This window comes from Pezoporus flaviventris, unplaced genomic scaffold, assembly GCF_033815535.1.
Source record: "Pezoporus flaviventris isolate CSIRO_AGI_PZ_B2104156 unplaced genomic scaffold, CSIRO_AGI_Pfla_v1 ptg000096l, whole genome shotgun sequence".
NCBI classification, from domain to species: domain Eukaryota; kingdom Metazoa; phylum Chordata; class Aves; order Psittaciformes; family Psittacidae; genus Pezoporus; species Pezoporus flaviventris.
In genome coordinates, this window is record NW_026892644.1 from 4,339,567 (window position 1) to 4,365,055 (window position 25,489).

The following is a 25,489-nucleotide window of genomic DNA, read 5'->3' on the forward strand; positions in this document are numbered from 1 at the left end:
AGAGAAACAGGCACCTTCAGGATACAATTCTTTTGTTCTATTTTCCTCAGATTGAGAGGAATTGCTGCCCAGAAGGGCTTGTTCCTCTCAGGCAGGAGATCTACACTGCAAACAGCTACAATCAAGAGAGTGTTCTTTTCCCTCTTGGGACTCTGAACTACAGCCACCTTACTTTCCCCGGGACTCTGAACTACAGCCACCTTACTTTCCCTGGGACTCTGAACTACAGCCACCTTACTTTCCCTGGGACTCTGAACTACAGCCACCTTACTTTCCCTGGGACTCTGAACTACAGCCACCTTACTTTCCCTGGGCTTTTGTTACCTTCCTCACCACCCACCCCAACTTCTGCGGTAGTATAGACACATTACTTCCTACAACAGCATCTTCATGGGTGGCTCTAATTCGCCGCTTAGCTGTCTGGGACACATCACAGTGACAGCAAGTGATCCAGCACGTTCTAGAATCATAGAATCATTAGGGTTGGAAAGGACACCCTGTACAACTCAGAGCTAAAGCTCAAACCTGGGGATTACCACAGCTGCTACCAATTACTGACAAGGCCTTGGCTGCTATTTACTTCCCCCACCCCACCTTATTCATTCTGCTCACAGAGAACATATAGGAAAATAACAAAGCCTCCCACTAGTGTCCTCTGCACTTTTAACAGGCCTCTTGATTTTGGTCAGTACTTTCTGTATTTTATCACTTGAATTCTTGTCTCTTGTGAATTTCTGAAGCTAATGATAAAACCCATAAATTTGCACAAGACTGTTGACCTGCGATGTCTTACCTACTGCAATGTCCCTCTGCCTAACTACTGTTTCAGAGCATTTGTTTTATCCAATCCAGTCTCAGAAAGCCATTTTCTAGTAGCAATAGCACTCCCTGTATAAACACAAGAACTCTAGACCATAGAACCATAGAATCATAGAATAGTTAGGGCTGGAAAGGACCTTAAGACCATCTAGTTCCAACCCCCCTGCCATGGGCAGGGACACCTCCCACTAAACCATGCCACCCAAGGCTTCGTCCAACCTGGTCTTGAACACTGCCAGGGATGGAGCATTCACAACCTCCCTGGGCAAACCATTCCAGTGCCTCACCACCCTAACAGGAAAAAATTTCTTCCTTATATCCAATCTAAACTTCCCCTGTTTAATTTTTGACTCATTACTGCTTGTCCTTTCACTACAGTCCCTATAGGCCCCCTTCAGATACTGGAAGGCTGCTATGAGGTCTCCACGCAGCCTTCTCTTCTCCAGCCTGAACAGCCCCAACTTTCTCAGTGGGAGGTTCTCCAGTCCCCTGATCATCCTCATGGCCCTCCTCTGGACTTTTTCCAACAGTTTCATGTCCTTTTTATGTTGAGGACACCAGAACTGCACACAATACTCCAGGTGAGTTCTCACAAGAGCAGAGTAAAGGGGCAGAATCACCTCCTTCGACCTGCTGGTCACGCTCCTTTTGATGCAGCCCAGGATACGGTTGGCCTTCTGGGCTGCGAGCGCACACTGCCAGCAGGGCCAGGCTGTAGTCTGCACTGAACTACAGATACAGAACTAAAAAAGCCATGGCTATCCTTATCTGGCATTGGTGACGATTCTGCTGAAACTTTTGATGTCTTTGAGCAACCTGGTCTAGTGGAAGGCGTCCCTACCCGTGGCAGGGAGGATTGGAACCATATGATCTCTAAGGTCCCTTCCAACCCAAACCATTCTGTAATTCTAAAATTAGATGGAAGCTTTGTAACAGATTATGGGAGATAACTTTCCAACCAATTTAAATTTAAACCCTAATATCTAAATCCAAACTCCTAAATTTTTACACAAGGAAATTGTTTAGATATTTTATTACAGACACAGAAAGATATAGGAAAACTATACAGACATATGTGTATATATGTATACACACAGAGAACTATATATATAGTTCTTATGTGTAGAAGTATGTGACTGTGAAAATCCCTGAATATTCTACCATTATTACTAGCCTACAATGGCACTTTTTCAAAATATGACATTTATAAACTAACCTGAAAGGAGGTCAAATAAACACATTGGAAATGAAGAGGACATGTCTCCAAATCTAGCAGACATAAAAAAATAACATGAATTTAGCATACTGTAAGACAAAGTATAGAATCGTATTTTCCAGATTCATATGTCTCTGTTTTGTTCTTCTTCTAATTTTCACTGCAGAGGTCTTCTTATTTATGGAAGGTTTTGAATTTTAAAAAGGTACAAGAGATGACTGTTTAAAAGAGTAGGTACAAAGTTCTTATATTAGTGCTTGACAGTGGAGACTTCAGAAAGGGGAGTCAATCATATTTGTTACAAGTGGAAAGGTCTATCTCAGTCTATTATCAGAAACAACAAGTTGTATCTAAGTGTCCTAGATTCAGCTGTAACATTCACTTAAGCAGTGGTTTAAGCCATGACACTGAGTAGTAAGAACAATACCATGTAGACCAAGAGGAAAGAAAAGTCTCTACACAGTTTTGCCTAAAAGGTACTTTTAGAGATTCTTTTAAAAGTTTTAATACAAGAATACAAAAGTTATTTGTGCACAGAAGAGTTTTGTAAACCAGGTAAGACTTTAAACAAGGGAATATGACTAATTGGCTTACAGAGGTTTCAGTCAACGTAGCTATCTCAGAAGCATTTTTCTCAGGCTAGGCTTTATTAAACTTCATTTAAAACATCACTTCATTACCACTCAAAGAGCAAGAAACAAACACATAAATATGCAGTGGATAATGCTGCATTTAATTTGAACCCAGAGAGCCATAAACTCAAATGCCTTTTTCAATAAAGCTTGAGCACTGAAGTAATTTGACTAGCTCTATTTGTGAGGCTCTTACCACAATTAAAATACAGTTAATCGAAGTCACAAAGTTCCGATGCTACCAAATTAACCTAGGATAAGAAAGAATCAGACAACAAGAGGGCCTGGAGACCTTGTGCCAAGAGCTGGTGAGAAGAGGAATTGTCCTTTCCAGATTCATATTTCCATTCTAGGACTACCTCCAGGGAGGGCAGCCCCACACTGCTCTATGCTGCAGGGGAAGATGCAAATACCCCCTAGTCCAAGAAGGCACTGCAGCTGTTTGAAACCATTACTATTTGTTTCAGAAGCACGTTACTGTAAACACAAGACTGTCTTCTCAAAATGAGTTCAACACCAAAATCATCAACATGAAATGAGAATACACAATATACTGCTAGTAATTCTATATACTCTGTCTTTCCGTTCTGTACAGACAACTCTAGATTTCTGCTTATTAAACCAGTATCATCAGTGTGTGTTGCAGCAAACCAGTCATGTCACCTTTGGGCAATGAAATGCTCACTGTGAAGTAAGTGATTGTAGCCTTGTGCATTATGTTTGTTCCTGATGTCACTGGCAGGCAAACAACATCTCAAAAATAATTGCAGTTTAAGACCAATTACTGTAAAAGGAAAGGTGACTTTTGTCATATAGGGGACATCTCATACGTAACCTTCATCTTTTTTTTAATCTATTGCCTCTATGTTTTTTTCCATGAGCCTGGTGTCCTTCAAAAGGTTTTTGATATTCTGATTTGTGAAGATTGATGACAGGAAACTCTGACAAAAAAAAAAAGTCCTACTAGCAATTCCTGAAAGAAAAAAACGTATCTCAGAGGCTTTTTATCCCTTTTCAGTTACCTATATTTCATGTATTACCTCCATACTCCACAAAAAAGCTACATTTTGATCTACATTTTTTAAATGTAGATAATTTTTTCAGCTATAGTTTCTTAGCCTAACAATTTTACAAAGTCCTGCTAAAGGCTCAGAAATATTCATCTCTGGGCTCCCTCAAACAATCAAGAGGTTTACTTTTAAAAACTGCACACTTAAATTTGAGTTCAGACTCTATCCATCCAGACTTCCATGTACCTCCTTAAAATTCTCCAAATTTCCACTGTGCTTTACGCTGGACATAGTAGCTGAAATATGAAACATTTTTCCCCCAAAGACCATGCTGGAAATTCCTCCACTTTTTAGTGGCAACTCATTTTCATACAGAGCGCTCTGGAGGAGGATGTTGCTCTATTTGTACCTGTACATTTTTCTGTAAAACACTACTGAAAAGAGACTACACTTGCAGGTGCATTAGACAATGAACTAACAGTAAGTCTTTTTTTTAACTTGCTTTGGCTGAATTTGGATGAAATGAACAGCCTGATAAATTAAATAGCTGTAAGCACTTTCACTTATGCATATGGTGGGCTTGCATTTCAGTCTGGTTCCCTTTTTGCAAGGCTGGTTTATGTCACTTTGATGTCTCTGTCCATGATTTGTGGATGCAATCAGACATGGTGCTTAAACATTAAACAACAAACTGCACCTGCTAATAATGGAATATTATGCTGTTTGTGAAACCACAGCTCCTGCAGGCTGCATAATTTGTCCTGTAAGTTCATTACCTGTAGATATTTACATGTTGAATAATAGGATCAGAAAAGTGAGAGACTGCAACAACATGCATGAAAGCTACTGGATATTTTGTATTAGTTATAGTAGTGGATTAAACACTGAACACAAATTTGGGTGCCCACCAAAGTGGCTCTGTCACTCCCCTCTTCAACTGGACAAGGGAGAGAAAATGATAGGGAAAGGGTATAAGCACCAAAGGAAAACCAGCAGCCTGGAAAAGATTTCCCATCTGACCTGGAGCTTGCTCCTGGCCACTAGCACAAACTGTCCTGGCAAGCTGCAAACAGGATGAGCAGTCTATTATAAACTATATTCCTGGTTGATTAAGTTAACACCTGCAGCAGCAATAAATTACAAACAAGTCAGTGTTCTTTCAATAACTGAATAAACTGTAGTCATAACTGAAAATAACTGAAAAATAAACTTTGAGTCAACTCCAAAGGCATTGAGATTTTATTGTGCACTGATTCTCAGAGAACCAAATTACATAAGCTAAGTTTATAAAACACCTTTCCTCACTCAGATCTGCAAATGCCACTTGGGGTCTGGAAGTCAACTTCATTCTTTTCTGCCCGTGAATCACAATCAGCAATAACATTTATGTAACAGGAGTCTCATGAACAATTGCAGTGATGACGCACAAACCAGAAAAAAAGCAGATTGGTCTCACATAACTGTTTTGGTTCTGCAGTACTGACAACAATAGCAGAAAGTAGTAGATGTCATTTTTGCCAGAAGGAAAGATGATAATATTTGACTATATTTGGGACCAAAAGTTGTTAATCATAACATCTCTTTCACATCCTCACTTTCTGAGCACAAAAGTTTCAGTCTTTGAAGTTCTTTTCATACTCATTCTTTATTTCTAACTTTTACCTCACTTTGACATGATCATAAGTCTATTTTGGTTTTACACTCAGGGATCAGCCAAGAATCACAGAGAAACTATATTGTGTGCTCTTTCTGTCATCTGTAATTTCTCTCAACATTCATCATTTTAAACCTGACTCCAAGTTGCTGCTAAATATAATTTTTTAACCAAATATACTTTTCTACCCTCTGAAGTCCTATCCCATTAGTGCAAAGTTACAGGCATATTAAGAGAAACTGCTTTGTAGAACGCAGACTACTTCACTGTGAACCTATCTACATCTGCTTGCAAATTTGAAAAGTCAAGATGTAATAGCATTCTCTAATCATATTGCATCAACTACTGAAAAAGATCTCTAAACACAACTTTCATTCTCAGATTAACATAACTTTCAGAGCCAGACTATACCAGCTAGTAGATACTTGTTCATATGGCAAAAGTGAAACTTACACTGTGCTTTCCTTCCCTACCATTTTGGCTTTTCTTCAGAGAACACTTATGGCATATTTCTATTGCCTATTGTATACACTGCCTGCTATCATCTGCCAGATGTTGCCACAGAAACATCAGCTGCTGCTTGAGGCAGGGAGTGAATGCAATTAGAGATGTCCTGGCGACATCTTGACACTTATGGTGGCACTGTTTAAATTTTTAATTGGGCATACATCACAAAAAACAGTCCTGAAGACTGGACCAGTACACTACGCTAGTATCTTCTTTTATCTGGGAGATGCAAAGATCAGTGTGTGGGCAGAAGCCTAAATGGGTTGACTGCCATTATGTCTGAAATAACATATCTGAAATAATATCTGAAATTAGTTCCTGAAACAATACTTCCAGTAGCTGTGAGGAGACTTGCTTTTTGAGGCAGTAAGGAATGCTATTGCTTTTAAGTAAGGAGTGTTCATTGTTTTTATACTGAAAGATTAGCATACATACGTATGAAATATCTATATAATAAAGGGCCTGAATATTACTGTCTCTCAATTTCTACTGTCATGCCAAATGCCTTTTTAAATAAACTCCATCAAATCAAATTACAAATTATGACTTTAAAAGTTTGGATACAATCTTTAAGGAAAATGTATCAAGTACATTTAGTAGGAGAACTACTCTATATGAATTTAGTGCAGACACGAGAAGAAAAAAAAACCCAACCAACCAAACAAAACAACCCCTCCTAAAACCCATGGCAAGTTCAAACTAAATGCAGTCTATTCCTAGGGCTACATGACAAGATCCTACTAAGCATCAGATTCATTTTGGATACGCAGTATTTATCTAAATCTAAGATGACCTCTTTATTCTCTTTTATAAATTACAAATCCAAGGATGGTCGGGGTTTGTCCATCCAGCATAGATTTCCTTGAACTACCTTACTTTTATCCTGCATTTGCATTGCATTAAAGTCCGGCTTAAATAAGTCACAAGTGAACAAGTTATAAATGTTAGCTGCTCCATGCTGGCTACCTCAGTGCATGCTCTGTAAGTGTAGCATAATTTAAAGTACCTTACTGAAAGTTGTCTGTAATACTATATACATGTACCAGCGCAACATAGTTACTGCTTACAGCAACTTAGTTCTACCTGGCCATTTAGGACAGGGAATAAAACACATTAATTGAAGATACAAGAGTAATTTGGGATAAGGGAACTTTTTGTTTTGGCCAAGAGGTTGAATTTACAAATCTTCATTCTTGTGAAAAATACGATTGTCCCAATATTATTCTGACTCTTCACTCTCTCCTGAAAAGATAGGTTTTCCAGAAAAATGTTGGGTTTCTATGGTCCCAGAGGGATGAACACAATGTTTGAAATGACAGTTACTATCTGTATTCATTTTTTTCACATGAAAGTGATCATAAGTTATTTTTTTCTAAGTGTCAGTGTATTGATCTTAGTCTCAGGTTTATCCTGCGTTTGGATAAATACGAAACATGACCTCAAAATGTGGACAGTAGTACCTTGTATCCTGTTAAACATTTCTCAGTTAACTCTGGAAGTTACAAGTTGTGTGTAGTATTTACAGAAGGTATCAGTCCTACAAATCAGCAGTGCTATTGGTATTTCATCCATGATAAGAACTTGCTCCATTTGGAGACTGCCCTCTTCATTTTACCCAAGACATAAATCTGTCTCAAACATTATTAAAAGATGAAAATGGTGTGGTCTTTGAGAATCCCACAGCCAGGATATCATAATTATTTCTCTCACTTGTGTAAAAAAAGGATAAATGAACATAGGAAATTTTATATCTGTCTGGACAGAAAACACAGTTCCTTTTCCTGGAATGACGTATATTTTCAATTAACTTACCTAGAGTTTCTGTGAATGTGATCACATCTTGGACGTGATCTGTGTTGGACTGGGACAACACAGTCATGTGACCCAGATCCAATATATACTGAAAAGCATGGGAAAGGGTCGGAAAATTATTTATGCTGTTCCACTCGATTAGCATTCACTCTCAGAGCTCTGCTAACCATGCTTTCACTAATTCAATGATCTGTTCCTTGGTCTGGGAGCTCTTCATTGTTTGCTGCTGAATATACAGAGCACCAAACCTGGCAGAACTCCTGTGGCAGAGTGCTGTGGTATAGCTAAAAAATGTGAGTGTGAATTCATTGGGGAATTACCTGCAAAACCTTTTTATAAAATTAGAAACATATACCTTTCTCAGCTACGTGATCTTGACACTGTGCCTGAAGTTATCTCAACATTTATGAACTCATTTCAGATTCACTTTTACATTTCATGCTGTTAAGTGAACACTTATGTACCCACCACTTCCTGGGTATTTTGATGTGCTACACTTGTCAGTGAGCCGCTGCAGTGCAATTTTCTCTTTCTGCAGTGTGCAGGGAAATATGGGTTTGAAACTACAGTGTGAACAGCTCTGTAAATTTTCCTCTCTGCCACTGATTTCACATTAAAAAGACAGGACTAACACAACTGAATGTCAATATATGAACAGCGCCAGTTGTCAAAGGAGAATGCACCAACAACGACACAAAATTCACAGAAGACAGAAAGTTTCTTTCAATCCAGCAATTACAGCCTTTTGCCTCTGTATAAGTTCCATGACCAAAGCCACAAACAATTATCTTATTTTATCTGGGAGCAAGCTTTTCCAGAAGTAATATATTATACCTGAAGAACTAGAAAACAGACATTCTGTTAAAATATTCCAGAATTGTAACTCAGAATGACGTGTAGTCTCACCAAAGAGAGAAGTACAAATAATGAGAAATAATCTAGTCATTAATCAATCCCACTGCTTAGTTTAAATACAAGAGTTACACAGCACAGATGTTACTTTGTGGGGAGGGGGATGGACTGTACCAAGAATGTAGTTATTTCCTTCAGGATTATAATTCAATTTCATAAAAATCATAAAGTATAGATGCTACGGTTTAATTTTAGGTCAGAATCATATGCTAAAAAAGATTGCTACCCTAGATTTTAAAAACATTAGCCTGAGTCATGTAATACAACCTCATTTTGATCTTTCTGAGTTTAGAAAATGTACAATTACTGATGCTGCCAAGAAGTCACACTGAGGCCAAATGAGATTAATAAGAAATAAAACCGCATGTCAGTAGCATAATAGAAACTGAAATGAATAATCAAATGGGCAGAACATTCATGCAGTCTAGGCAGCAAAGTCCAAATAAATGGGCTTAAAAGCATCAAGAAAATTTCATAGTAAGCACTTGAATCATCAACTTGAAAAAGTTTTCTGTGTAAAATATTGCAATAAGTTTCATAATACTTGAAATATAAAGTGATTTCATAGCTTACACTATTGACCTTAGCACAACAAGAAAACTGCAAAAATCACAAAGTAGAAAGAAATAGTTTTGAGATCACTGGGCAGGTGTATCAATAGGGAGTGTTAATTTCACATTCATTTTCTACAGTGCCCAAATTTCAGAGACTTCTTCAGCATCTTTCCTGGTGGAAGCAGGGCAGGACTCTAGGTTGTGAAGCTGAACAGCTGCAGCAACACTCTCATGTTCTTGGATGTTGTGGTACAACTCCTACAGACAGTTGTATGTTTACAGGATTAAATGAACTATGGCTGCTATTGAAAACGTCTTATCAACTACAGCAGCACTAAAGACGGTAACTTCAAGGTTATCTGAAGGCACAGTTTATGATAACTGGTTGATGTAACCAGTGATACGCTCATACTCTTATAGCCCCAGTACCCATGTTCATTTAAAAATATGTAAACATTTAAATAAAGAAAACATTTTCATTGTTCTGGAGAGAAAGAGCTTCCATTTTTTCCTCCCCATTGTTCTCCATAGAGCCATGCCTTTCAAGTACGCAGGTAGAATATCTACACATGTACGAGGAATTCAGTGATAATACGCAGCACCAACATAATTTACCATAGTCTGCAACCTGGGTACTCCTCTACCGTTTCCATCGGTGGCAGCTTGAAAATGCATACTGGCATGAGTGTGAGTTGATCAAGGTAAAGATATACATTCAGCAGTGTCTACTCCGCACAGAAGTGAGAATTAAGCCATGTATAAGCATACTTTTAAAAGTTTAAGAAAGAACATAGCGTAGGCAAAAGAGATGGTCTCTTAAGCCTTGCTCCTGCTACTTACCATATCAATAAACTTTTAGACACTTTACATTCACTTTTGCTCTTTTTGTTCAGAAAAGATTCACTGTGTTTTGGGACACTGTGTTGCAAATAACACCAATATAAGTGATTCATATGCACTGTCCAATTATTTCAATGTTTAGGATTAAGACAGAAGGAGAGACTTTAGGCTCTGTTCAAACTACGAAAATACTGCTCAAGTCCCTGTGCCTAAGCTGACAGGAAAAGGAAGGCATGGTCTAGTAAGGCCTCTAGAAAGAGTACCAAGAGTCTCAACAATAATTGGAGCAGGTAACTAAAAGGAATAGGTGCAGAGATGTGGACTGCACTCAGTAGAAATAAGGCCGTCCAAACCCAGCACTTATTTTCTCTATTGCACAGCACAGTGAATTAAATTCTTTGGCTTACTTGTGCAGGAGGTTGAAAAATATGACTGTAGTGGCCTATTTTGGCCTTCAATCCATGTGTTGTTTTTCTTTAGGCTATGCTTTCCAACTGCTTTGGCAAAAAATAGCCTATATTTAGGCATGCTTAAAAGCATTTTTCCACTGCTACAACACAGTAAAGGAGGTTCAGAGTAAACAAAACTCATGCCATCAGATTCTATACAGCTTTCAATGTTGAAAATTCTTTCAAGGAAGCTTTCTTACCTCTTTTTCCATTTGTAGTCCTTCTGCTCTGATATTTCTCTCAAATATTTCTCTCTTTTCTGCCTGTGGATTGGATTTTCTATACACCAAGATGTAGTCAATCCGACATTTCCCATCTCTAAAGTATAGTCCATTGGTTTTGTTCTTATCAGGTACTTCCTGTAAAGAGAAAGTCAAACATTTTGGTAATGTTAATTTGCCTTTGTAATTGCTGCACTGCTGTTTGCACATCATTTTTCAGTAATACTCAGAGGAAAAGAGAAGGAATCAGAACAAGCTGTTCAAGTTTTTAGGTACTTTACATAAAGTGCCTCTGAAGTCCTGTAACAGTATTACAGACTTTAAAACCAGGTGGTTTTCTTAGGCAGCTACTTGGTCATATAGGCTTGGATTAGGACAGAATAGAGAACACAAACCAACATTCCTCCCTCACCACCCTCCATAAAATTAGGAATAACTTCTCACATATAAAATAAAGAAGAAAATAGTGGTACTGAAGCATAAATTTTAGATTAAGAGCTTAGTATGGTAGAATGTCTTTGTACAGGAGAAAAGAACAAAAAACGACAAGAGCATTTAGCATACAGCAAGAAACACTAAAACCTGGTACAGAGATTCTCATTACTTTGTGATGACTCTAGTACCTCTGTCTCACAGGAGATCCTGTACCTACCTCACTATCCCTTATCAGACTAAGAACAAAATATCCTTTGCTTAAGGAACAGTTGAGGAAACCCACTGGATTTATTTGAAAATAATTCCTGGTATTTGGTCTAGCAGTACATAAACACAATAAAGATGTTTTCTTGGCTATTTTCTGCAAAAAGTGTGCCTGTTCCAATGTTTGCCCTGATAGAAAGAAACCATTTGACTTCACTGTTACTAAGAGGTCAAGCTGGTCCCTCTTCTGAGATCTAAATCAAACTGCAGGTCTTTTTCCAGAAACTCATGAGATTAAACTCTCTACACATCCTCCTCACAATTTAACCCTACTTCCACAGAATACAAGCCCTGACCAGGGGTTAAGCTTTCACCTTCAGTGAAGTTGGATTTGTGTGGCAGTTTGTGGGTTGGAGTTTTTTGTACAAAAAATGTGCACTGTGAATGACATATGGGTACAAGCAGCTTTCTCTCAGAGTAACGTAGTCAGCAGGGATCTTCAGGGGCCTCAAGATCAGTCCAGCTCCAACCTGAAGGGAGGGTTAGGCTAATTTCTCAGTTTTTCTAGAATTTCTTAAACATTCGTACCAGAAATAGCCATGTCTTATAATGTATGGTCAAATCTTAGGGAAAAAAAAAGTAGGTAATTCTCAAAATACTTTCTCCATAGCAGAACTGCTTCTGAATTTAAATTGCAAAAAGTGAACTTAGTACACATTATTCTTACAGAACCTTCCCCCACCGATGTTCCCATTGAAAGAATGTAGGGTAAGCTATCTTCCTGATTCTTGGCAGGCATTTTGATTAAATGGAAAAACCAATGAAAGCATCCCAAATGTCCCATCCCCATGGTATATAGAGTTTACTGAAAGCAGAAAGGGCAATTTTTCTAAGATTATTTTATTACAGTGCCTGACTTCTGACACAGCTTAATGCACACTTGATATAGTAGAACAGTTCTTTGAACTGCAAAAGAAGGCAAGAAAAAAGATTTAAGCCCTAAGGAAATAACAGTAACAAACCATTTATATCTAGACTGCATATCATGCTGACAAATAATATTATCAAATATAGAAATATTTTTTCATGGAGCATTAAGTATGAAAACAGCTCAGGAAGCACAGTTTATTTTTTCTATAAAAAAAATCAATGTTGAGAAGACATAAAAGACCCCAAAAAGGTATTTAAGGTTATTTAAATAAAGGAAGGGTGCAATAGGAGATTTAGAGGCAGTGGGTCATCTTGGAGGTCCCATTCTCATTTCTAAGCCTCCTGATGAGCCATCCTTCCTGTTTTGTAGGTCTCAGAGTCACTGCATATATTTTAGCAAATAAAGTGGTGTAATAGGAAAGTATCTGTACAACAAAACAACCTATGCTGAGGATCTGCTGTCCACACTATATAGTGCTTACATCTCACAATTTATTTGCATGCAGAAGAAATCCAGGTTTAAAATCCAACACTGCCCTGGAACGCAAACAGAGCATGGGTAGGGGTAACTGAGAGATTCGCTTCAAATATACACTCCTGATCTGAACTAAAATGTCAGTACAGACCCATCTAGAGAGTACAACAAGGAATCTGCCTTTCTCTGCATGCAACAATGACTCCATTGGAAAAATAGATTTGCTCTTTATGCTTCCTATATTTCATCTTTCTCTAAAGAAAATTGGGTTGCCCTACGCTGACTCATCAGTGGATGTAGAATTTTATATTAAAGAGCATCTATGAGATTTAGCTGAGTTATTTGACTTGCAGGACTTCTATAACTATGACACCCTGAGACAACTACTTTTTCTTGCACCTGTGAAGCACTCCCAACAACAGTATTGTAATTTTTTGTTCAAAAAAGCAACCCTTATCTCTAGTTGGAGGTCCTTTTAATTTTAGGAACACAGTATGTCAAAAACAGACTGATAAACCCTACTAGACTAGTAAGCCTCTGAGAAGGAACCTTTTCTGTTGTCTTCTGTTATAGCCTGTAAGGAAGCTTGATAGACTGATCCTGGACTTCCAAGAACTCATGATAAAGAGACAGTAAGGCCTGGCCTCCCAGTGTCAGGAAATACCAGCTGCAGGGCTTTTGCACTGTTCACAGACTTCCAGGCTTACACTATTCTAGACAGAGACTCTTCTCCTACCTTGAGCTTTGCTGACCCTTCTCCAGACACTGCATTTTGATTCCCTGTGTTATGACTTCAAAACTCAATTTTCCTGAACTAATTAAATACACATATATGTGTAGAATCATGTCTGACTACAGTTTTTGGTGGGAAAGTGGTCTAGTCATGTACAACAAATCTCCATTGCTTCAACTGAAAAAGGATGCTGTAAGGAAGTGGAAGAACCAGGAAGACTTCATCTTCGCAAGAAGTTTATTATTTCTGGCTATATTTGCAGCTTTATTTGTAATATGTGTATTTGAAATTGAATCATTGGGAATTCTTTTCCAAGGAATGCAGTAGTTTTCATATTCTCAGACCCACAATTAGGAGCCATCAACATTCAAAGACACATGACTCATACACACATACACACTAGGAGAGCTTTAGGCTAAAGGGCTTACCCAAATGTTTCACTATGAAAAATCAGAGGATTCATAACACTAGCAGCTATAGAGAATTGACAATAAACTTTTAAACAAAAGTGTAATTAGGAAAATAAAGGAAATGTGAAACTTCACCTGCAGGCCTTCAAGAAAATAATTCAGAAGGGACTCTAATGTTCACTAGCGTAACAACAGATTAAATTCTTTCTTCATTCCTAATTTCAGTACCTTGTTATTATCAGTATGGATGCTCAACGAAGATAGGATCTTTGAATTCTAAGATTGTCATTTCCTGTTTGTGACTACTTGAAATTAGAGTCCCCTGCATGCAGTTTCACAGCTGGTAGAGAGGGTTAATATGTTATGAATTTATGCAGAAAAACAGGAACCCAGAACCACCTAGTTTTTAAGCCACAGCTCTAATCAAAGAACAAGTGTATTTTCTCTCTGTGTTCTTTTGTTCCTAATATCCCTTTTCCCATTTAGATTGTAATTTTGATGAAACTGCAACTTTTTTTTTTTTTCATGTATCTTCACTGGTTGTTTTATTTTTCTTGACACCATAATATATTTAATTACATTGAACTTCTCAAGTAATGAAATCATCTAGGCTGAAAAATCAAGTGCTCACAAGTTACGAAGCAACAGATTTGTAGTTTCCTCTGAAATCATACATAATCTCTTTCCATATCCATCCTGATCATTGATGACAAGGATTTGGTGAAAAAAAATTATGTAGCTAGTTTGTATTCTTGTAAATACACACAGGAAAACATCTGAAATTGCACAAGCTATTATAAATGCTATAAAGAATGTCACAATTCTTATTTTGCAACATTAATGTATTCATTTTCCTGCCATAATCCTCAATGAAAGTTGCAATTTATAAAACACATAGTTAAAACAAACTATATTGCGCATAATGTTAACAACACTGCCTCCAAATATCAAGAGAATTGTCTGTTTACAATGAAGACTGTGGGATTGACTCTTACAATTTTAATTTCAAAACTACCTACATTAGCTGGAATGTCAAGTATGGGCCATAAAAACTCATTTAAGAAGAAGTCAAATTTTGTCCCAGCCCCACCATTCTCCCTTGTTTGGATAAAGAACACTTAGTTACTACTCCATAGAAAGAAAGGCAGAACAGATGCATAACCTAGAATATAGCTCCTAAATAATTTTAATTTTTACTTTCTTTCTGCTGCCACTCCATTTATTAGAAAATGAAACTTCAGTGAAAGTAATGCAATATTTTAGTGATAATATGCCCCTGGATTTAAATTGTAAAGTGTATACCTAATTGTTACATTGACACAGGTTAAAAGTATTTCAATCAATGCACACAAAGGGAAATGTGATTTTCAAGTTGCTCAAACTGTCACTGTGTTTGAATGGAACAACAACAACAAAAAACATCTTTAGCCAAAGTACAAGCTGAATCTCAATCTGGCTCTGCATCTGTTAAAGAACTGTTGATAAAGTTCCATGCATAAAGTCTTCATTGTTTTTCTGGTTGAGCATGAACAACTAAAGGTTGAAGTAAACAATTTTTCAACTTGTCAGCTAAACAAAGGTGATAAGAAACCTTAGGTATGTCCTTGCTATTTCTTTTTTTTTCAATTGTAAATTAATTTTAACAAATTCAGCTAGAAATCACATGAAACTATTCTGCTGCAATGTTATCTTCAAAACAAAACCAAACAACAACATATTCAGAGAGAGAGTTTCAGTGGTGTCAGATCCCCTGTCCTGATGACATTAAGGGGAATCTACAGGCTCTTACAGCTACTAAACTAAACTGAAAGACTGAAAGGAATCTTGAAGCTTCAGAGTTCACCCTACCGCTATACAGTTGTGCTCCCATATTACCCATACAACCCAAACAACATCTAAACAGTGTATCTTTTCCTTCAGAAATTAAGCAGGGACCAAGTACTTTGAACTATTTTGGTGTTTTGTTGTTTTTTTTGTTTGTTTTTTTTTTTTTTTTGTAGGCTACAGCATCCTTCAGCTCCCGTTAGGAATTTCAATTTTCTTCTCCCCCTTCCCTCTGCCCCCATACATATAAATGACCTACACTACTATATTCCTCAGTTAAGGCCATGCAGGGAAAAAAGATGAATCTGTTCAACTAGGAAAATTATTCCTCAGACATTTTCCCTTTCACTTAAAAAAACCCCAAAGAAGACAGCAAAGAGGTGGAAAAAGGTTTTGCAGTATTTTTTTTTTCCAGGATTGCTAAATTAACAGCACATATATTGCTCTATACCGTTCAGTTTCTGACCATCTTCCTCTTAAACTTGCAAAGATCATGTATCTTTCACCTGTGCCATTTTGTTAAAGACCATACGGTACATGATCCCAAAATGTAACACAGGAATATCGTGTCAGATTAACCTATTATAGATCAAAAAGGCAAAGAGAGCCCTCTGCAAACTGTACAGGAAGCTGGGAAAGAGCAATGAGTTAAGGTGAAGATAAATTGTGAGCAAGGTCAAACATATCTCTAGTGCTCTGAATTTTACTGCTTTAATTATCTGTCTAAACATTCTAGGAGCACAGTTCTCAGTGGGCCGAATTTCTAGCACAAGAAAAATCTCTGACTCTTTCCTCAGTAGTTCTTATGTGAAATTCTCAGCAGTGTTTCACATAAAAGCTTGCACCACAAAACCCTCCAGATCCTGAAAAGCTCATAATCTGTAATTACATCATCTAAACTTTTTCTGAACTAGTAAACAAGCAGGGTCAGGGTAGGGGTTTCAGCCATATCTTATGGTTTCCCATGGGTTTTCATTGTCAGTATGGTCCTTTTCAGTTCTGCCAGTCAGCCCTCTGCCAAAAAAATCCCCAGGCACAGATTGCAGATAAAATCAAAGCACCCCAGTGAGTAGTCTGGATACAGCTGCATGCCTGATGTGGGGGAAAAAAGAAAAGTCCCTGGTGTCTCCACTCCCTGAAGAGATAGCAAAGTTAAAGGTATCATGTTCCTTTCTCCACAAAGGACACAAAAAGGAATTTAGGCACAAATTTCCACCATGGATCTACGATGCTTTGTTTGCTTTAAGGTAAGATTTAAAAGGGATGATGTGCTGAATGATTCCTCTCTGGTATGTTCTCTGAATTACCCTTGTGCACCATCAGGTCATTTGTTCTTCACTGGAAGGGAATGTGTCTCATACCTGACACCCAATGCTTCTTATGAGTTTTATGATAAATTAACCTCCTTCCTCCCAAATGATTAACATAGGGAAAACCTTTCATTTATTTTCAGAAGCAGTGAAGCATTAGTCTTGGATGTTTCAAAAAACAAGCAGACAGCAAAGGCATGCACAGGCCTTACACTGGGGGCACATGAAATCAATAAAACCTCCTTTTAACTTGAGATGTTTTATATTTCAGCATTATAATGGAAAACCAGCAACCATGGGAAAGGTGAGACACGAGCTGACTTGCAATAAGTAAGTATTCATTTTAATTTAATACAATTAAAAAAAATCAAATTACAAAAATCAAACGTCCTTTTCTGTAATGGACATGAATAATTATTACATTAATAATTCTTACCTCTCCCACAACTTCCAACCTGCTGGCATCATCAGAGGTACTGGTCAAGTTACCGTGGTGAAGCAAGGAGTCATCATCTTTGGAAGGGCTGTTCACACTTTCTAACTCATCAAAAAAAATGTTGACATCCTTAGCTACTAAAAACAAAAATAAAAATATACATTCAAATCACCATTGAACCAAATAAAGACAGCCATTTTAACACCATCAACAATCACACTTTTTAGTTCTGGTGTAAGTATATACTGTGTAAGTTTAAAATCTGATGCACATTGGCAGACTGCTTTTTTCACCAGTGAGACACTTTAAGATCTAGGATACCACATCACCTCTCTGATGACAAATAGGCAATCTTCTTGATACATTAGTATCTCCTCAGCATCTCTTGGGCTAAGAGGCTTAAGCAATTACCTTCTGGATTAGTATGGTCTCTGAAAATTTCTTACTTTATTAAGAAATATATTTTTAACCTAGTGCACAAAGTATCAAGTTAGAAGTCATACTGATATGTGGGGCAGCCAGAGGCAGATGTCAAATAAATACTGTTACTTGAAACACATTAAGTAAATAAGGCTGGGCAGAAGTTTGTCTGTGCAAGGTTTGGCATGTTTTGATGCATATAAATCTGGCACATTCAGATCTACCTCCTGCACAACCCCAGGTCATGCATCAAACCACTACAAGGAAGAGGTGGAAGCACTGGACCATCTCTAGAGAAGGGCAACAGAGCTAGTGAAGGGCCTGGAGCACAAGTCTGATGAGGAATGGCTGAGGGAACTTTGTTTAGCCTGGAGAAGAGAAGGCTTGGGGGGACCTTATCGCTCTCTACAGCTACCTGAAAGGAGGATGGAGGGAGGTAGGATCGGTCTCTTCTCTCAAGTAGCAAGGGATAGGACAAGAGGAAGTATCCTCAAGCTGTGCCAGAGGAGGTTTAGACTGGATATTAGGAACAATTTCTTCACCAAAAGGATTATCAAGCATTGGAACAGGCTGCCCAGGGAACTGGTGGAGTCACTGTCCCTGGAGGTATTTAAAAGACATATAGGCACGGCACTTAGGACGTGGTCTAGTGTCCCACTTCCTGAGCATTCCCCCTGGCTCAGGCAGTGGGACAGATGGAGGCTGCCAGGCCCTGCTTTGCTACCCTCATGGGGAACCCCAGGCCACAGTGGTGCCCTGAAGGGAGATACCTGCTTTAGTAAATGAGTTGAATTTCCTCCACTTTCATGCAATGCCAGGTCATGTGATAATTTTACTCTAATTAAACCCAAAAATAGAAGAAGGAATGAGTTAAAGGATGGCACCGTACTCCAGATAAGAGCAGCGTTAGCTTTAGGGTGATATTCCTTGCTCTGCTGAGCAAGGAGGCAATGAGAAGCTGTGGGCAGCACTGCTGTGCAAGTCTACAGTCCCACATACAGGCCAACCGGCTGTTGGATGAGAGACACAGGGTGTGCAGGCTGCAGGCAGCAAGGTCCACCTTTGCACCCCATACACTGCTGCACATCTGGTGCAAAAAGGTAATGAAGAGATGTGTGTGAGGAGAAGAAAGGTGTGTTGGCTGAGGATCAGACTTCAGCTGTGGACGGACTTCATCTCTCCAACATCATGTTTTATTAGCAAAATTCAGAATTATGACCACAGAGTTGCAACTGTTTGAAGGGACCCCCAAAAGCCAGCTACTGAGCCTCTTCCCCTGACCAGAGTAGGATCAAATACCTATTATTTTTGACAAAAGTGTGTGTAACATACTATTCCTCACACATTTTCGCAAACTCAAATGACTTTTGGAATCATTCTTTTGTGCAATAACCTTCTTATCCTTTTGCAGCCTCCTTAACTTAGTGACAGGCAGTTGCAATTCCTGTGGACAAGAATTTATATTAACAGGGAACAGACAAAAATCTCTAATTGCTGGTGGCATCTTAGTTCCATTTCTAACTAAAAATCCATCCCTCTGCTGTGGAGAGACCAAATAGCTGCCAGAAATTAACAGCCATTAGCTGTTGCCAACCATCAGGAGCATTTTGTGACCTCCTTTTCACCTTTCCCTTCTTCAGGGGCTATAGCTAAGTTTAAGAAACCTTTTTAAAACATCTCTGATGCTATTGACTCCACAGTCTCTGCAGGTGGCCTATTTTTCAATATAAGAAGCAGGAGAAAATTTTCTTCATAATATTTGTCCTGAATATGTACCTATGCGGCAATTTAAATATATTATTCTTTTCCTATCAATCATGAACACAGGGATAAGCTTGCTCCCTTTTTGTACATCTTCTACAGTATCTTAAATATGTTATTACAGCTGTAGTTAGATAAAAAAAGAAAACCCTATCAAGATATTCAAGAACCCTTTTTCTTCATTTTTATGCATAAAATAAGGACAATGTTAAAGACATAAATTGTATTTTTGGTTACAATACTTTTGCTTAGAAAGCCACTAAAAAATTCAGAAACAACAGAAAGGTCTTCACAACAAATCAAGCTGTTAGGCAAATGAGCTAACCTAAACAACATAATTTTTAATAGAGATTCTGAGTTTTAATACTTGTAACAGTATTTTTTTTCCATGTAGACAGCATAACAATAAGGAATACTGCACCAAATTAACAGGTTTTGGGATAACATAGTACTCCTTGTGTTTAGTAACTATCATTCTTTGTATCTCAGTATTAGTATTGCACAATATTTAATCCCTACTTAACACTTCATATCATAATTCATCAGTTTTAGACAGCACCCTCTATTCTGCAGGATCCCAACCAGCTTTTATAGAGTTATTGGTAGTAATAGATTCACCCGCTTTATTCTCTTTTAAATGATGTGTAACGTCATAGTCTGTGAACAGATCGGAGGTCTAAACCACCTTTTTTTTTTTTTTTTCAGTTATCAATTTACTCTTGCCATTTTAAGGCTGTTTCTACCAGCAGTCCATTTATTTTACTTATCTGTGAGGGTGGTGAGGCACTGAAATGGGCTGCCCAGGGAAGTTGTGAATGCTCCATACCTGGCGGTGTTCAAGGCCAGGTTGGATGGAGCCTTGGGTGACATGGTTTAGTGTGAGGTGTCCCTGCACATGGCAGGGGGATTGGAACCTGATGATCTTAAGGTCCTTTCCAACCCTAACTATTCTATATGATCTTAATTTTGTGAAAAGTGCTGGAATACCATTGCAGACAAACATCCAGGATGGAGTTTTTCACTTTAAAACTAGCAGAATGCCTCCATGACAGCAACACATGATCCTGTATATGATCAACACCTCAATATAGTCTGAAAACAACCAACTAAATTGTGAAGCTTTCTGAAGATTATGCATGATATGTATCTGTTGCAGAGGCAATAGAAGATGTAAAAATGAAAGTTTTGCCTGCATGCTATGCTGAAGGGAATTAGAATTAGCTTTTACCTGCCATTAAGACTGCCTTGGCAATTAAGGTGATGCCTTTGAGGCATTAGAATTGCTGCTTCCTGAAGTGCCAGTAATGCTTTAGGTTGCAAAATATGGTTAAGTCAGTGTTTGGCAGTACACAGTTTGGTGTGAAAGAGAGTGAATGCGTCCAAGGGTTTCAAGCAGAGAATTACTAAATTATTCTGACGACTTGTGAGGAGCAAAAAATCTTATTTCAACGTCACATTAAAATCCAACCCATCTCAGCAGTTACTAGAAGTTGTGGAAGCAGTGAATCACAGCATTAGTGAAATTAGCTACAAGACCTGTCCAGATTGCCTGTAGTAGGAAACTGCTTCAGTCAGAAGTACAGAGGCAATTGGCATTCTGGTTGCTAGCTTCAGCAAGCAAGTTAACTAGTACAGAGATATGCCTAACTACGTCATCAGCATTATAGATGTCTGTCACCTTTTTTCTGGTGAGAAAGTTGAGTTCTTTACGCAGTTTTTTCTTTTTTACACAATTGCGGTGCTGTGTATATTTTTGACAATACACTCTTAGTATTGCAGCCACTGCCACTAAACATGGAGACCTAACATTTGCCGACACCATTTTCCATCCCAAATCTCATTGACTACTTAGAAAAAAAATTATTAAAATGCTGTTCTGCAAATATAAATAAGTAAATATAAAACCAAATCCTGTTTCCTTTAATAAGGTTGGTGGTACTTCCCAGCCAACTCTCCTGCTGCCTATAGCAAGCTCAGCCACTCCACTGGACATGAACACCTACACAGCCAAAAGGAATAACCAGGGCTCCAGCTTTTCTGTTCCTTCAGATCATGATATGCATATATCCATAAATGATCTTAACAGAATGATATATGATAATTTTACCGTATATATTCTGGAGACAGACTGGTTCTAGTGTATAATTATGTCTTTCTAAGCAGTGAAATTTAACAGGAATACATAGCATCATGTATATTGCTACAGGAGATATTAAGAATTACCCCTGGATTTAGATCAGCTTAAATATGCAAGTTCTTTTCTCCCCTTCATATTCTATTTTGTGGAAAAACATTGAAAGACTTGATAATTCAGAATCCCTTGAGGATTTTGAAAAAACATGGATATACAGATATTTTCATCCCAAATAGAGTAGAACCACATATTCTGAAAACTGTATGCTGGGAAGTTCTGAGTGAAGGTCCACACATAATTTCAGTGGGTCTACAATCCACTTTGGACCAAGAAGCTGATTTAGGTAGGACTCAAAGATAAGATAACTCCTGTAACTTTCTGAAGATGGATGCTCAAAAACTGAGGTGCCTAAAATTAAGAATTTTCATTTAGAAATGGTACCTGACTACAACATCTTGTGGCAATATGGAAGCATGCCCAGAGATCATGTTTCTGTTCATTATTTGTCATTTTATTACTAATTGCCACACCATGCCATCAAGCATATCCCAGCTTTGGGCAAAGCTGAAGATCAATATTCAGAAACTGCTCTTTGGAGTCTTTTAGGGCTATCAGTAACAGTAAAAAATGAATTTCCTTAAAAATTCTTACTGGAATTTCTACGTATTAATAGTGGTGGAAAAATTATTTGGTTTAAAAGCACCAATATTGGAGAATAAGATAAGAAAAGTATAATAAAAATACTGAATAGAAAATATATTTAGCAGAGACTTGCAAAGCAGAATACCTTGAGTATGAAAAATCAAGCTTTCTGCATCTTGTTGTACAGCATGCTATGTTTTTACAGCACTCACTTGAACTAATTGTTACAAACATTTTTCTGCACTCAGTAAGTCTGGCAGATACAATTCACCAATCTTTACTCCAAAGAGGCTTTCCTACAGATGCCACACAGCCCAGAACTTTTAATCATGTCAAATGCAAAATTCAGTAACTACACAGTGGATCAACAGCTCTGCCTTGGGAAGCTCACTGATTTCTGGCTTCCAGATTGTGGGAATGAAAATGAGAGAATCAAATTATTTTCTGTTAAATCTAGTGAGAGTCAATGTAAAGTGGATTTTAAAAAACATTCTAAAAAGCCACAGATTTCTTACAATTTTACCTTTACTGCAATGGCAAGTTTCATATGCTTAAGCAAACTATAAAAATGCATGAAAAAAGTTCAAGATCTGATCACTTTGTCTTTTGGTTTTGTTTTAATAACGCTATCTATTGCTTTTCCACAAGAAGTCCATCTTGTCAGTGTAATACCTAGGAAAAAAAGCATGAAAGCCTTTGCTAGCTTTTGCCATGTCCCTCAGGGCATCCCAGGCCTGACTGTCTCTGCCTGGACTGCCCAGGTCCTAGGACAATTTCAGCCCTGCCCAGCACCAGATGCTGCTCCACTAATAACAGAGAAGGGTTGCTCTCAACCTCCTCCCAGCCCTGCTCTGTCTGGCCATGGCTCCACAGCACCATGGAGGTACCTGGTGACCAGGACCACAGCTGTCCCCAGTGCCCTGCAGCTACTCTGCTCCTGGCTGGGGTGGTGGCACAGGTGCAGGCTTGTGAGTAAGCAACATCTGGTTGATGAGAAACTGAACATGTGTCAGCAGTGTGTACTAGCAGCCCAGAAAGCCAATCGTATCCTGGGCTATATCAAAAGTGGTGAGGTGCTGGCATAGGCTGCCCGAAGAAGTGGTAAATGTTCCATCCCTGGCAGTATTCAAGGCCAGGCTGGACAAAGCCTTGGGTGACATGGTCTAGAGTGAGGCATCCCTGCCCATGGCAGGGGCTTGGAACTAGATGATCTTAAGCTCCTTTCCAACCCTAACCATTCTATGATTCTACGATTCTACATATCAGCTAGCTAAAGTTGCATAAGGCGCCTCCTGAATAGGGAAATACTAAGGAAACTCACATTAGCAAGAAAAGAATGTAGTCTTTAAAAGCTTTATTAGCCTTTTAAAATTTTCATTCAATGCTAACAAAAATCTGGGAATAAAATGATTATTCAGAGCAACCACTCTAGAAAAGAGTATTTAGGCATGTTTATCCTAAGTATTTGATATTCAGAACAGACGCAGGTGACAAGACACTGCCGTAGACCCATACCAAGATTTTGCAAACTAGGTTGTACAGTCATATCAATCCTTTTGTCTTTCCAGAAGAAAATATAACTGAGGTACATAGAGATGAACTTCCCAACAGCAACTGCATCTGGTCTGGATAAATTAAGAACAGTACCCAAGGCTGCAAAAACTGTACAATGGCTTGAATAATAATCTATAACTCAAAGTATCAGTTCTTAAAATACTATTTAATGCTATTTAGGTTTGGTATTGTATTCAAATTGCTAAAACTGTTTGGGAGCCTAATTCTATTCAGTTTATATCCATTAATCACTTGCAAATATTTGTTTTACTTAGGGTAGGAATCACCCACATTACCACAACTGCAGTGTGGTTGTTTGTGTCTAAGTTATGGTCCTGGTTCACATTAGTTTATCTCCCTAAATTCTGTGTACAGGCAACAGAGGCAAATGGCCACTTCCAACTTGTAGGTCATCTACTCTAGATGAAACACCTACTTTAAAATGAGACATGCCGTAGACTTGCTAGTTACCTTTGTTCATCACAAAGGGAGCTTTGACAATAAGTTCAAATCTTGATACCTTCACTGCAAACCCCTATGTTCAAGTTAGATGAATGCCTTCTTTATGACCACAGAAAATTAGCCTACTTTTGAAAGAAACTAGGGGTTTTATCTAGAAGTTTAACATTTGAGATTATAAGCAAACCTATGGCCTGTTGAATGAAAATTTGGGGTTATTCTTCACTGGGATATAATCAGAGTGTATGACACTGAGATATGATGCAATACCAAGGGAAGTTGAGATATGGTCATTTTTAAAAAAGAAGCTGTTTTGGACAAACACCATTAATAAATCTAATCTGGATGTCTTCTAGTTTTAAACAAATCATCCATTTTTATTCTCCTCAGACATATGCTTGAAATGGAGAAGATAACTGTTTCCTGTATGCCAAAATGGGTTCTTCCCAACTTGAATTTTCTCATCCTTGTTTAGCTATCTTGTCTATTCAGCCTCTGAAAGACAATAGTGCCTTTTCAGCCTCTCTGGTTCACATCCCAGTGGCACCCAGGCCTATGTCTGGGCTGTGGAGTTGCAGAGAATAGAGGAGAAGGTAAAATCTTATATTAAGATTTCCTGATAGGAAAAGCTTTTAAAGTTACAAAACACAGGGTTGACCCTAAACCTACAGCTTAAATAACAAGTTGATTCAATTACCCCTGTCATCATGCTAATTTGAGAGTTTTCCTTACACCCCCAAACTAATACCACCACCAAACAACCTGATGCTAACACTGTATTGTTCCTTATTCATATGGCAAAAATAGGGTGGATTGCAGGGGTTTATATGTTCTTATACATCTTTTGTCATTCAAGAATATAAATTGCTGTTTCTCCCTTTAGAAAATTGCTACACGAAACACCCAGATTAAAATAAAACTGGAAAAGAAGGAAACCAGAAAGCCGTATCATGCATTTTGATTCTTGGCCTGCATAAAATTTTTCAATCTACTATGGAAAATTTCCTCTGAAATTACAGAATCTTTTGGATTCCAGAGTTGCATCAGTTTTGAGTAGGGGGTGTGTGTCTTCCACTGAATTAACAGTAGTAATTCTTCCAGCACAAGTCTTCAGTTTATTCTGCAGTTGGATTTAA

The 25,489-nt window shown here is 38.1% G+C and overlaps 1 protein-coding gene across 4 annotated transcripts in view; it reads right to left on the minus strand.

The window, feature by feature from the left end:
• The window catches only part of ANO4 (anoctamin 4), a 192,809-nt gene that overhangs the window by 89,613 nt on the left and 77,707 nt on the right, over window positions 1-25,489 (minus strand). For all 4 annotated transcript variants that reach the window (XM_061476375.1, XM_061476374.1, XM_061476377.1 and 1 more), the window contains 2 exons: window positions 17,384-17,520; window positions 10,606-10,764 (listed from right to left, as the gene is read on the minus strand). In XM_061476375.1, coding sequence (XP_061332359.1) covers window positions 10,606-10,764; window positions 17,384-17,520 — 296 coding nt within the window. The remainder of the gene's footprint in view (window positions 1-10,605; window positions 10,765-17,383; window positions 17,521-25,489) is intronic.